The 14,485-nt window shown below is 48.9% G+C and overlaps 1 protein-coding gene across 6 annotated transcripts in view; it reads right to left on the bottom strand.

Moving 5' to 3' along the window:
- LOC121870668 (transcriptional activator protein Pur-beta-like) overlaps window positions 1-14,485 on the bottom strand; it is a 53,910-nt gene that overhangs the window by 14,946 nt on the left and 24,479 nt on the right. The window contains exons 1-2 of one of the 6 annotated variants that reach the window (XM_042372588.1): window positions 12,543-12,579; window positions 9,689-10,091 (exon numbers count right to left, since the gene is read on the bottom strand). The exons of the other annotated variants lie outside the window; for them this stretch is intronic. Coding sequence (XP_042228522.1) covers window positions 9,689-9,779 — 91 coding nt within the window. The 5' untranslated portion in view covers window positions 9,780-10,091; window positions 12,543-12,579. Of the gene's footprint in view, window positions 1-9,688; window positions 10,092-12,542; window positions 12,580-14,485 lie in introns of those variants that run through there. 6 annotated transcript variants of the gene reach the window in all.

Below are 14,485 nucleotides of genomic sequence, written 5' to 3'. Positions count from 1 at the left end.
GAGAGGGTGGATGAGTAAGGTGTGTGGAGGGAGGGTGAATGAGCCACAAGTGTGCAGTGTGTCGACCACATGTGCTGCCCTGTGGTGGAGGTATTCTGGCTGGCGGTCATCTTGAATCACAGTGTGTGTGTGTGGCTCTGGTTATCGTCGTCAACCACTAATGCTGTAGGTGGAGGTGTCGTGGGCGGGTGCAATGACACAGCCTCATCATATTAGGGTTAGGAAAGAAGGGTGTTTCCGTGTACCCGGCCCCACACCGTCAGTTTCATCAATATACACAACATCGACAAGTGCACCACCAGCGTCTGTTACCTAACGCAAACACACTGATCTGCGGTATGATGTGTCTACAGTAATACAACGTCGCGTGCTAACAAATTATCCTCCTAAAATAGAACGAAACTGAGCAATGTCGTCAAGAATTCCTACTGGTGCTTGTACTGTATATAAAACCCTATAATTTTTAGAATACTTTTACACACGAACATTCCATCTGGTGAACAGTGGAGCAGATGAATGGTAGATGATGAAGTAACGGCGACGCTTACTGGGTGAGACAGCGAGACACAAGAGGCGGCAAGTTGTTTTATGGAGGTATGACTTACACCACCACGAGGGAGACCCGCTCTACTTGGTCTAAAACTTTTGGTGTTGGTGAAGAAGATACTCCACTACTCCTACAGTACAGCACACACCTCAACCTCGCCAGGACGTGTGGTTGGCATTACACCACACTGTCTTGTCACATCAACCTTTATGTATACTTGCAATACGTCTCTGGACTACAAGCCTGTGTTGGCTTGGTGTGTTCCCAACAGGAATCAAGAGTAGTTCATAAAGTTTGTACCTTGTTCCCTACTGCATGTAACATGGTCCAAAGACTGCAAAATGTCCCCAGTTGCAAACAACATTGAATTGAATTGTAACAGTTTATTTAGCCAGAAAAACACAGATACAGAGTGGATAATAATAACAATATTAACATGGCTGAGCCAGTTGAGAACCTGAGCTCTCTTTGAGGCACCTGATATATACTATACATTTATCTCAAGGAAGTATTATGTAACATTTAGTATCATCTGGAATAGTACAATAGCATGGTAGTAATAAGAACATGTAACCACGGTTATCACTTCAATATTTATTTATTTTATTATTTTGGCGCCAGCTTCAAGCTGAAAGGTGCCAAGTCTGCAACACGTTCCCAGCTGCAAGCAGCAATATGTCGCCAGCTTGCAACATGTCCCAAGTCAATACCATAAAAGTGAAAAGTGTCCATGAGACGTGTGAAGCAGACTACCCAACGTGTCGGTGGCCTGTGAACTATTTCCTGCAACAACAAGAGCGGAGTTGGCTGCCAGCAGATGGCCACCTAGCTAACCCCAGTACAGTACAGTACAGTGCTGTGCTGTGCTGTGCTGTGCTGTGGGAGGTGTTACACATTCCGTCCTGACTGCAAGGAAGGATGCAGTGGCAGCTGTCTGAGATATATGCCAAGCGGAAACCCTATGGGGAGATGCATCTTGTAACACGTTCCCTGTCGCGGGTGATAGCGCTGGTGCCCACTTGCCACACGTCCCCAAACTACGACCGTGAAGGAGAAGATGCCGTCAGTGTGTACAGTAAGCTCCCCCTTAACTGACGGGGCCCCGGCGGGAGGCTAGGCTAGCATGTATAACACGAACGTGGGCCATGCTGGGCGTGTGGCAGCAGGCAGGCGTGGGTGGTGGGGAGTGGGTTGTGTGCTTGGATGTGTTTTGGCGAGGAAGGGAGGGTGGGGGTGAGGGGCGGGCGGGCAGACAGTGAACGACCTCCACACTCCAGACGGCCTCACTTTAGAGCGCGGTAATATTAGCGAGTCACGTGTGGTGGGCGGCCCCGCTGACCCAAGCTGCCCTGTTACCTGGCGTGACACAGTGTCACACTGAGGTAGGTGTGGAGCCCTCCACCAGGCTCCACACAATAGTACGCTGCCTCAGCCACACCAAGTGGCCAGTAGCGCGCCACGATCAATAGCCGCTGAAGGTCGTCTCTTGCCAGCGCCACACCATCACTACCCCCCCCCCCACTATTGTACACATAATACTTATTGTTCTTGTCATAAATAACCTCAGTGTGGCCACCTGACTGACTCCCTCAGTATCATCCATAACTTACATCCCTCACCTAGTCTCCCCCCCATATATACTTTATACGTCAATACTTAAAACACTCACAGAGTTCCATTTTCGCTTCTTGGGTATAAACGATCATCAAATTGTACAGGTGCAGCCCACCCCCATCCTACCCAAGTCATGGTACACACAGTGAAGGTTTACTGATCAAGCTGTCCCTGGCGGCCACCACTACCCCACTGACCACAGTACCTCCTGTCACCATGACAACCAACAGTTAGAACAGGTGTGTGTGTGTGTGTGTTTTCAGTAATCGGGTACAGACGGTTGGACCATCATAACGGAAGTAAAAATCTTGACACACACATCCTTCACCTGTACACCAAGATTTCTGATTACCAGGAGCAATTAATTATATACAGGTGTTGATTACATACGGGCGGCCCCAGATAGCAATAGTCTATCCCACTAGGGCTCATTTTTTATTACCTATGTCGATGTTATTGCCAAACTATTATCATTAACTTTATTATGACTTATTATTACTACTACTATTATTGGTATTATTATTGTTTTTGTTGTTATTGCTACTACTGCGTTTTCATAAACACACATTTCCTCACACAACTTCATAAATAAAAAGTTGTTAATAATATTGGACAGTATATGATGCGTATGGGGAGGGGAGGGGAAGGATGGGGGAGGAAGGATGGGGGAGGGGGATGGGGAGAGGATGGGGGAGGGAGGGATGGGAGGAGGGATGGGATCGGTGGATGGGAGGGATAGGGGGGGAGACAGAGCCAAAACAACAGTGTCTGCAGCAAGCACCCGCCGCCACATCATCCACCATACGCCGCCACTCACACCGTCGGTCATGCCCAGACAACCTTACTACACGTTCACCTGAAGAATATGCACCCCAGCTAATTTCACCTGAAGATTAACCACCCCCTCCTACCCCGTGATAAACAGACACGGAGGAGAAATTGTGATGTACTGTATGGGAGGGCAATGATTCCACACACTCTCTCCTTGAAAATACAGTGTGTGTGTGTGTGTGTGGTAATCAATGAGGAGCAACACGTTAATAACAAGAGCCTGGAGAGTGACATTCCCACACACACACAGTACTGACTAATCTGCTTCTATCAATCACCCCACACAAATATATGGCGACATGTTTTGGTGACGAGTGAGCTAGTAATGGTGGTGGAGTCATAGCTGGTGGTGGTGGTGGTAGTAGTAGTAGTAGTGGTGATGGTGGTGGTAGTAGTAGTAGTGGTGATGGTGGTAGTAGTGATGGTGGTAGTAGTAGTAGTGGTGATGGTGGTGGTAGTAGTAGTAGTGGTGGTGGAGTGGTAGTAGTGGTAGTGGTGGTGGTGGTGGTGGTGGTGGTGGTGGTGAGTGGTGGGGTGGGAGGGTGGTTGGTAGTGGTGGTGGTGGTGTGTAGTGGTTGGTGGTGGTGGTGGGTGGAGGTGATGAGGTGGATGTGGTGGTAGTGGTGGGTGAGTGGTGGTGTTGGTAGGTGGTGGTGGTGGTGGTGGTGGTGGTGGTGGTGGTGGTGGTAGTAGTAGTAGTGGTGGTGTGGTAGTGGTGGTGGTGGTGGTGGTAGTGGTGTGGTGGTGGTGGGTGGGTGGTGTGGTGGTGGTGGTGGTTTGGTTGGTAGTGTGGTAGTAAGTGGTAGTGGTAGTAGTGGTGCAGCAGTAGTGGGTGGTGGTAGTGGTGGAGGTGGTAAGTAGGTGGTGGTGGTGGTGGTAGTGGTGGTAGTAGTAGTAGTGGTGGTGGTAGATGGTGGATGGTGGAGATGGTGGTAGTGGAGATGGTAGTAGTAGTGGTGGTGGTAGTGATGGTAAAGTCATGGCTGGTGGTGGAGCGTTAAAGACAACAGTACGAGGTGAGGTCGAGCATTCATAACATCTACTTTAGCCTCTCTCTCTCTCTCTCTCTCTCTCTCTCTCTCTCTCTCTCTCTCTCTATGTTAATACAAAACTACTGTAGCACCAACCAACAACTGTAGCACCAAGCAACAACCTCAGCTAATTCAGGAAAGTGCTCCCAGCTGGGGGGGGGGGGGGGGCCAACACCACCAGCAGGCAGTAGAGTAGTCCAAGCACCAGTGGAGGAAGGAGTAACAGGGAGACGAGTGAGGAGGGGTGAAGAGAGGGGCAAGAGAGGTAAAAGTACCAGAATGAGAGGGTCACCCCCCCCCACCCTACTCTCCTGCAAATCTCACAACCTCGTTTAAACATTTGTCAGCCCACACGCCCACACGCCCGCCCGCCCACACACACACCCTGTACCATAGACAAAACTATAAGGAGTCTGTGGTGTTTTTCTCTCTATTTCACAATATCGGTCAAACGATGAAAATTTAATGAGGAAGGGGTAACGAGGAAGGGGGTTAACTGGAAAATGGTAACGAGGAAGGGATAACGATAAGGGGGATAACGAAGGCTCATCATCTTAAAATAAACGGGGGAGAATTATACAAAAAGTGTCTCGTAGATCTCCAGCTGACTCGAGGCCTTTGATGTGGAAGAATCCATACTGGAACACTGCTACTGTTGCTACTCTCTCTCTTTCTCTCTCGCTCGCTCTCTTTCTTCTCTGTCGCTTGCTATCTCGCTCACTCTTCCGTAGCTCTCCCTCGGCTCTCTTTCTAAAGCTCTGTCCCCCCCCTCCCTCACGGACCATGGTGACTCCTCCATTGCACCACCTCTACACTACCGCCATTCACAAGCGTAAACATCAAAGTCTTTCTCCCCGGCGCAGATAAACACAAATAAATAAATAAATAAATAAAACTACATAGTGTAGGTGAAGATCCTGCCATTAAATAAGTGAGATAGGCAGTGAGGTGGTGGCGTGTGTGGCAGTACTGGTGGAGACGCTGGCATGGGGAGAAATAGGGCGGGGGGGCAGGGGGGGGGGGAGGAGGGAGTTCCCTACGCTCTTCGTACCCAGTCATGGCGGCCGATGGTGGAATGGGGAGAGGAGAGTAGGGAGGGAGGGAACGCTTGGAGGCGGGGCTCTCAGGCCGCCAACCCGCCACCACTCACACTACTTTTTGCTGCCCGCCCGCCCGCCCGCCCGCCCTCTACCCCCCACATACCTTATTCTATTTATATATTACACAACTCATCATACTCCTTATCACGGCTTTTTTATATACTTTAATAATACTCCCCCACACACACACACCCCCTAAACATGTGCACACCAACACCTACACACCCCCGCGCGCTCCTAAATACATACACATAAACTGATCAACATACAGTAGTCTTACAGATGAGACAAAAACGAGTATTTTAATGTAATTAAAACTTAAAGGGAATGTGTAGCGTGTGTGTGAGAGGAACTGTAGTCAGGCCAGGGATTGTTGCCTCATCCTGTTGTGCCTACCACAGACCGCTTCAACAACAAGTGCCAAAGACCCAACAGTAAAGAGCCTCAGTAGTCCAAAAGTTTCCTCACAGATGATAGGTGTTTAAAGACCAACTTAAAATATATATAAATAAATAAATCGTCAACAATGTACCTGGTCAATAATTCATCTAATCCAAATATTTTTTTATCCTCTACACGTGGCTGTGAGTAATGAACACACACACACAGGATTCATCACGTTGGTTCCCCGAACACGCTTAATTTTCATTGAGGTGAGACAGCGAGCAGCAAAATTATTACAGGGGAGTGTAGAAGGGTGGTAGGATGTGCTCCACTATAACAGGTGTAGGATGTGCTCCACTATAACAGGTGTAGGAGGTGCTCCACTATAAAAATGTAGGAGGGTGGTAGGATGTGCTCCACTATAACAGGTGTAGGATGTGCTCCACTATAACAGGTGTAGGAGGTGCTCCACTATAAAAATGTAGGAGGGTGGTAGGATGTGCTCCACTATAACAGGTGTAGGATGTGCTCCACTATAACAGGCGTAGGAGGGTGGTAGGATGTGCTCCACTATAACAGGTGTAGGAGGGTGGTAGGATGTGCTCCACTATAACAGGTGTAGGGGGGTGGTAGGATGTGCTCACTATAACAGGTGTGGGAGGGTGGTAGGATGTGCCCACTATAACAGGTGTAGGAGGGTGGTAGGATGTGCTCCTATAACAGGTGTAGGAGGAGGTGGTGGGATGTGCTCCACTATAACAGGTGTGGGAGGAGGGTGGTAGGATGCTCACTATAACAGGTGTAGGATGTGTAGGTGGGAGTGGTGATGCTCCACTATAACAGGTGTGGAGGGTAGTAGGATGTGCTCACTATAACAGGTGTGGTGGTAGGATGTGTGGTAGGATGTGCTCCACTATAACAGGTGTGGGAGGGTGGTGGGATGTGCTCCTATAACAGGTGGGAGGTGGGATGTGCTCCACTATAGCAGGTGTAGGAGGAGGGTGGTAGGATGTGCAGGTGTAGGATGTGTCACTATAACAGGTGTAGGGAGGGTGGTGGGATGTGCTCCACTATAACAGGTGTGGGAGTGGGATGTGCTCCACTATAACAGGGTGTGGGAGGGTGGTGGGATGTGCTCCACTATAACAGGTGTGGGGAGGGGTGGTAGGATGTGCTCCACTATAACAGGTGTGGGAGGTGTGCTCACTACTTTAGGAGGGTGGTGGATGTGCTCACTATAACAGTGTAGGAGGGTGGTAGGATGTGCTCTGGTGGATGTGCATAAGCTAGGAGGAACAGGTGTAGGAGTAGGTAGTAGGATGTGCTCCACCATTGAGGGACAAGCGAGGATATACGTGAAGGAGCATAGTGAGGAACTGGAGGAGACAGGTGGAGGAGGGAGCATGCGTGTACTCCTGTTATGTGTAAAGGCTCGTCATTATAGGCACTGGAGGGGATGGTGCTGGTGCTGTGTGTACAAGCAGGCTGTTGCTGGGGTCACAAGGGGGGGGTAATGACCGCAACAACCTTGCAAGGGTAGATGATGGCCGAGGTATACACAGGTGAGGCATAGTAGGGAGGTGTCAGGTAAGTGCCAGGTGAGGAAGAGACGAGCAGGAAAGACAGTAGGAAGGGAGGGAGAAGAGCCAAGGATGAGTGTGTGGAGCTGGTTGAGAGCGCGCGCGCACACACACACGCACACAGGTTCAATAGTTAGCGAAAAAGGAACCAGTAGTTGTAGCTGGAGTAGGGGGGCAGGCAGGCCAAGTAGGACACTACCTACCAGCCGGCTGTAAAACTAGGACCTACCCTGCCAAGTTACACCTCCTGGCTGACTACTACCACCAGTGCTATGTCACCTACACCTCAACCCTCCCCGGGGCCCCTATTCTGACCTACTTTCATCATTATTCAAACACATCATCAAGTCCATCTTTAATCTCCTCAGTGGGTATCATAACATATCTAAGTCACTGCAGCTTAAGTACATCCAATAAAACAGTGACGGTGAGACGCACGAGTTATTGATCCCAGTACAGGGTGAGGGAGAGGGGGTGCAGTCGTCTCCGCTCTCTCTTACTCTCTGTCCCTCTCTTCTCTTCTCTTTCTCCCCCTGGCTGCGTCCTCTGCTCCCGCTGGTGGATACAACTGTACTCTCCCAGGCCCTGGACTCTCCTCCCCGTGAGGGTACGATGAGAGGTTGGCTGCTGCGCCGCCTCCCTCCTCCCCCCCCATAATTCTACTCTCTAATACTCTTGTTCACCATAGACGGCAGGCAGGCACCCTGGGTACGTTTGGTCCTCGCTCTCACACATCGATTCTCTGGCAGTACTGTCGGCCGCCCCTGCTGTTGCTACTGTCAGCCAGTGCCTCATGTACACAACTGTCTCGTGAGGTAACATGACGTACACACTCCCAATCCTCTACATATTAATACAGTACAGTATCAATATTGTTTATTATAATTTAAGTTATAAAGACAACATGCAAACCTTAACTAGTGTTTACGCTTGTTTGAGACACAACTGGGTCGCTTAATGTTAGGACACTGGACCTTCTCTACACGGCACAGTGCATCCTGAAACCAAACCCTAGAGGTAGGGAAGGACACCAAGTTGAGGGATCATGGCGGCGAGGGCAGTGACCCCGAGCTGCTCCCCGCCACGTGCACCTTCCCTCACACCTACAAATAAATATTGTGTTTATACTCGTAAAAACCAATGACACTGATGTAGTAATTCATTAAGCTTACTGAGGAGTGAGTGAGTGAGACACCAGCTCAGGAGGAGGTGGGTCAGACAGTTGCTGGTCAGGAGGACAGAAGAAGAATAAAGCCAGAGCCACAGTTGTGTAGTGAAGGGATAGGCTGGATCAGGTCACCAGGGGCTGGGTGGGAGGTGTGACGTGTGGCCGAGACTCCTCACACGTGCAGAGAGAAAATAACCAGTTTGTGGCATGGAGCGTCTTACTCACTGATAGGCATTGAGGTGGTGCTTCATTAATGGGTATTGTGGGGGGGGGGGGGTGCAATATAGTGACACGTATACACCACGGTATTACACAACCCCCACCAACAACGGGAGTGCGTGGAGGGGAGGGGGTTGTCCTCGCACCATCCACCAGCAGATAAACTCAAACACCCAGAAACTCGTCCATTTATATGTTGAAAATGGTGTCAGGTTCACAGGTACACAACAGGGCAGGTATTTTGGGTGACGACCTTGAGAACATGTACACCTTCAGCAACTGTTGACGGAGTATACGTGACCAAACTGAGAGACATGACTTGCCTTACATCACACCATACTACACCAGACCACACCATACCACACACCATACTGCACCACAGCCCAGTAAAGGTAACACATCCCAAGCCATCGAAATGTTCATATAATTCACCTATAACAAGATAACCAGCAGCTAGTGTGTGCCATGAGTTTAGAACAACGCCACGCTACGCCACCTCCAACTACCATTATGATGAAACACTTGTACATCCACCTCTAGACACAACACCTTACACTGTGTGTGTATGAAGTTGAAAGCACATCTCAAGCACTGGCAAAATACTAACCCGCAAAATATCCACATACAACAATATTTTGCTTTAATATTACAAAAAACATTACTTAAATATAACAGTGTTGATAAGGCTATTAACTAGACCCATCACCACCACCAGAGTGTAGGTGAGGGAGTGACCAATACACAGGTGGAGGAAGGACAGTACTCGGGAACGCCACAGGAGTCTCTCTCACCTTCTACTCTGATCGCTCTATTAATAAATAATCGTAAGGAAACAACCAACACCTTCACAATACCAGAGTGTGAGTTGCATATGAAGACACAAGTTACCACAAGTACCATACAGTTGTCCTCCTCAAACTACAGCTCTCTCACCGTAGATAATTAGCCCCAGCAGGGAGGTCCATATACATCACCACACTCCGCCAGTACTTCAGATAATGATTGAATTCGGTATAAAACAAAAGAATAAATACACGGGAGAAATGAATAAAAATGTTACCTGTTGACATAACAGTAATGGTGATAATATACCTGTATGTGACTATAACATTATTGTAATTAAGGTAAACATTAATGAGTACAAGAGTGAGGGGCCCAGGTGAGTCAGTGGGATACTGATCAACAGCGTTATGTAGAGGGGTGAGATAACTTACCTTTACTGATAAAGAGGGCCTCCATCTTGGCCTCCCCAGGTTCCTCGGAGGACGTCATGGTGAGAGACAGCGGCTCCTCCAGGATCTTCATCAAGCACTATCACCACCACCACCGGCTAGTCGAGCACTTCACTAATAGTTCACACCACAACTACTAACTGTTCCAGCACCACCTCACCTGTATGTCCGTCACACCTTACACTATATACCCAAGACGCTACACAAGGTTGTCGTCACTCTCATTATCACTAACACTTCAGTTTTCCAGGCAGTGACCAGCGCCGGGGATCGTAACCGCTCGTACAGTAGTCCAACCACCGATGTGTCACAACAACCACTGTCTCGTGTTCGTAAACTCACCGTCGCGGTTCACCAGATGGCAGCACCAGCAATACACACTTCCCTGTTTCATCGTGGGCCACAACCAATAGAAATCTATGAGACTTTAAACCATAAAACCACAAATCCCCCAAAATATCACACAAACTAAACTTAGATATTCAATGAAAAAAAATTCCCACTTATACTAGTAAAAACTTTGTCATAAAAGGTAAGATTGTTGGAACACGTGGGTGGTAGAGTATGTGGCAGTGCCTGAGCCTGGACCAGCCCACGCTACCACCGCCAGCAGCAGTCAGTGACCTATGTGGCGTCTGGGCAGCCAACACACACACACACTCCCTCAGACGCTGGTAACTAATACAGTACATCAAGATATATACTGCCCTGCACACACTACACTAACTAACACGGTGTCATAATGGCCGCCTCCCTCATAAGCTTGGTTGCCAAACCACCAATAAAAATATTTACTCTCATGAACAACAGTCTACGATAGGTCACAGCTTGTCTAGTGAGTCACTGTTGGTGAAGACGAATAACAATAATTAAATCCTCAACAAAACTGGAAGCAATTTGTCAATATTGGCCCAAACGAGTGTTCTCCTTCGCTCTGGGTAACGAAACGGTATACCTTAAGTTATGGTTATTTAGTCATGGAAGGTGAAGTTGTGTCCACCAAGAACTGAATCCCACAACAACCTGCTGCCACTCGCTCATTAACACAGCGCACTCTAGTACCTCCACCACACCCTGAAATAAACCTCCACTCCAGCACTGAGGCTGTACTCTCCTCACCACAAACTGAGGCCCCATATTGAGTAAAACTTGGGTGCGAACCATCAACCCCTAAAGACAGTTGAGTATTGTCTCCTCTCGGCCACCGCATCCCTCCTTACACAGTTAATGTGACTTATTCCCAAATATATCCAAACTGAATAAACTACCAAAAATATGGTGTGTGAGAGAGCAACACCTGCACCTTACTACTGCTCAAGTATGACGGCAGCTCACTTAACATTGTTCACCAGTGTATCACCGACCCCCCCTCCCTCCCCTCACTAAACTATGAGGGGGCGCCAGTGACGTCATTGTCAACATACCTGCCGCTTCCCAACACCTAGCTCTTCATGTTATCAGGTGAAGGCGACACACACACACACACACACACTTTGACCATGATGATAAATTAAACATCAACATTATATAAAGAACAAAAACTCCTACTATCGGAACTATCCCATAATCTACAAATTTTATATTTGAGAGGCGACAGTTTCCAGTAGAGATAGTCAAGTGTTACAGTAGGGAGGGGGGAGGGACGCTGCTGGACACACACACTGGATCAAGACAATATAGCAGACGGGCAGCAGTCCACGGTGTTCTGCTTTAACTGTAAACCCTCTCTCCCAGTTTCCGAGCCTCTCACCACTCAAGTACGAGGGGCGGATCCGGAGGGGTAGGGGGGGTCATGGGTTTAAAATGTCATGTCCACTGACTACCGCCCATATAACAAACAATGAACCACCTCATCCGCATTCCCCCTTGTTAAGCATCTCCACCCACCGCCAGTCCAGTTCTCCCGGCCATTCACTACCACACTACTCCACCCCTGCAACACACATACACGATCCAACCATCACTGTCCGCCCACCACAAAAACTCCCCCACCTCTGCTATTGAAGAATTATAAGTCGGCAAACAGGAAAATAACACCATGAAGTATCTGACCAATACCGCAGCCACCCCTTACACACACCGCTACCCCTCGTCTCTTCTCCTTCCTAAACTCTCGCCACCACCACTACCCCAAATAAAAAATCCAGGTTCCAGCAGCCTTCACTACCTCCTGCCCCCACCAGTCAGTCAGGACCTCAACACAGAAACTACAATGGTAACTCCGCCCACTGGATGACTCACACGGCACGAATAGCATAGCATCACTAAGTTGGCCCCGTGTACATCCAGGTCTCACACACACACTGCCCTGATTCCCTCCTCTTCGTCTTCAATATTCACACAAGATCAAAGTTTTCAATCAATATCGGTTACTTGGATAAGCTTCAAGTAAAGGGAGGTGAGAGGCGTGACATGTGGTGAGGAGCGTCCTGTCCTGGAGGGGGGAGACACGCCACCTCAACATCCCCGCACCGTGTTCTTCTTCTGTACAGTACACGAGTCTTCCTCTCACTACACTGTGTTGCGTCCACAGTATTTCGGTGTACTATACTGTGGTGTACTGTATGTGTATATGGATGGGTTGAATTGCGAGTGGGTAAGTGTGCTTCGATGTGTAGGTGTATACGTGTGGGTGTGTGCTTGTATACAGTATGTGCGATTGTGTATGTATACAGTATGTGTGGGAGTGTATGTATACAGTATGTGTGGGAGTGTATGTTTACAATATGTGTTTAAGTATGAAGTGTGTGGGTGTATGTATGAAGTGTGTGGGTGTGTGTGTGTATGTATGAAGTGTGTGGGTGTATGTGTGCGCGCGTGTGGCTGGTTGTGTCACCTTCTCGCCCACCACACCAATGCAGCCACGGCTCAACTGCAACTGACGACCAGGCCGTACTTCAGCCACCACTTGCCCTCCCCCACCTCCCGCCCGACCCGGCCCCTGCTCCACTACTGCACCCACACACACACACACACACACGCCCCAACTTCTCGGTGGGTTCAACACGCACCATCACTACTACTACTTTAGTGAGGGAGGACACAAGCAGGCAGCAGCAGCAGTACGCGGTGGTCATGGCGAGGTGGGCGGCCAGGGGAAGCGACAACGTTTTTCCCCCGCCAGCCGGCTGCTTTCTGGTAAGCAGCGGAGCCTTCAGGCGCGTAACGTTCGGCATACCTGGGAAACCAGTGCTTCCGCCGTGGTGCAGTGGCCGCGTGCTCCAACCAACCAACCAACCACCACCCACGCCCTCACCGTCGTACAGCACTACACTAGATGAGGGAGTGCTGAGGTAAAGTGTTCCTCAACACCAGTAGCTGAGGACACTGGAGGGCAGGTGGAGGAGTGTACCAGGTATTTCCGATCTTACCGACCAGTGACGGCCACACACACCGTACAAGAGGCAGAGAGTTAACTATAACATGAATCATTACCAACACTACTGAACGTCCCTGTGTCGTGGTCCAAGAGCCATCAGGTACAGTATAGTGTCTCAGCTGACCTACCATGGCTGGCTCTACCTCCACGTCTGGGAGGGTGGGGGAGTCATTCACCACCTCAGAGCACATAACTCCACGCCACTAGACAGGGCAGGGAGGGAGATGTACCACCACAGGAATCAATCTCCCCAAGACTCGACCTCTACCCCCCATCAACATTCCACACATTCCATTGCTTCATTCTTACCAGGAAAACTGTTCTTGTACCTGACGTGGTTGTTGACGATCGTTATCCAATATGCAGAGTTGGGCAGACTATCAATGTGTACAGACGAGAGTATTACCATGTGTGTACACGACTTAATGGCCTGTACACGTGGTAGGCGTACATGAAACACACTCAATAACTGGAGACATTGGTGGCTGGGTCTACCTGGTGGTGAGGGAGCTGTGTTGGAGATAGTGAGGGAGCAGTGTTGGAGATAGTGGGGGAGCAGTGTTGGAGATAGTGAGGGAGCAGTGTTGGTGATAGTGAGGGAGCTGTGTTGGAGATAGTGAGGGAGCTGTGTTGGAGATAGTGAGGGAGCTGTGTTGGAGATAGTGAGGGAGCAGTGTTAAGAGACCATCTGGTATAAGCCAGTACCACCAACACACAATAAGACTGAAGAGCATAACATAATATCTTGTACCCAGACCGACCTTCACAGCAACGAGTCAACAGCGACCAAAACAAAATGACACACACACACACACACACACACACACACACACACACTAACTTATTTCATGACCGAAAAACACATTTTATCATAACATTTAAATCGTAAGTTGTTGTTGTTGTTGTAGGTGGTGGTGGTGGCGGTGTTGTTGGTGGTGTTGTTGTTTTCCAGGTTATCTCATATTTTTTGCCTTTACATCTCCTCAAATTCTTACTTTATGTTTTACTACCTTGAAATACTCCTAGTGCCGGGTCTCCTTACCTGCCTACCACCACATTTTGCTTCACCTCAATATAAAACGGATATAAATACAAACTTATATTCCCAACACGTCTTGTACTACTCGGGGTCACTATCATTCCCGGGGTGACCTGTAAGGGTGTGTGTAACTGCTCAACCCGCCAATTAGCAGTAAGGTGTTGTTGGTGGTAGAGGCTACAGTGTAAGGTGTATTACAGTATACTCTCAAACTACACACATCACAGTACACACCCAACACATCACAGTACACACCCATCACAGTACACACCCATCACAGTACACACCCAACACATCACAGTACACACCCAACACATCACAGTACACACCCAACACATCACAACACATACACCTAACACCT

The sequence above is a fragment of the Homarus americanus genome, unplaced genomic scaffold (assembly GCF_018991925.1).
Source record: "Homarus americanus isolate GMGI-L3 unplaced genomic scaffold, GMGI_Hamer_2.0 scaffold56333, whole genome shotgun sequence".
Classification (NCBI taxonomy): domain Eukaryota; kingdom Metazoa; phylum Arthropoda; class Malacostraca; order Decapoda; family Nephropidae; genus Homarus; species Homarus americanus.
Note: the sequence above shows the minus strand (reverse complement) of the source record. Positions and strands in the feature narration are given on the sequence as shown.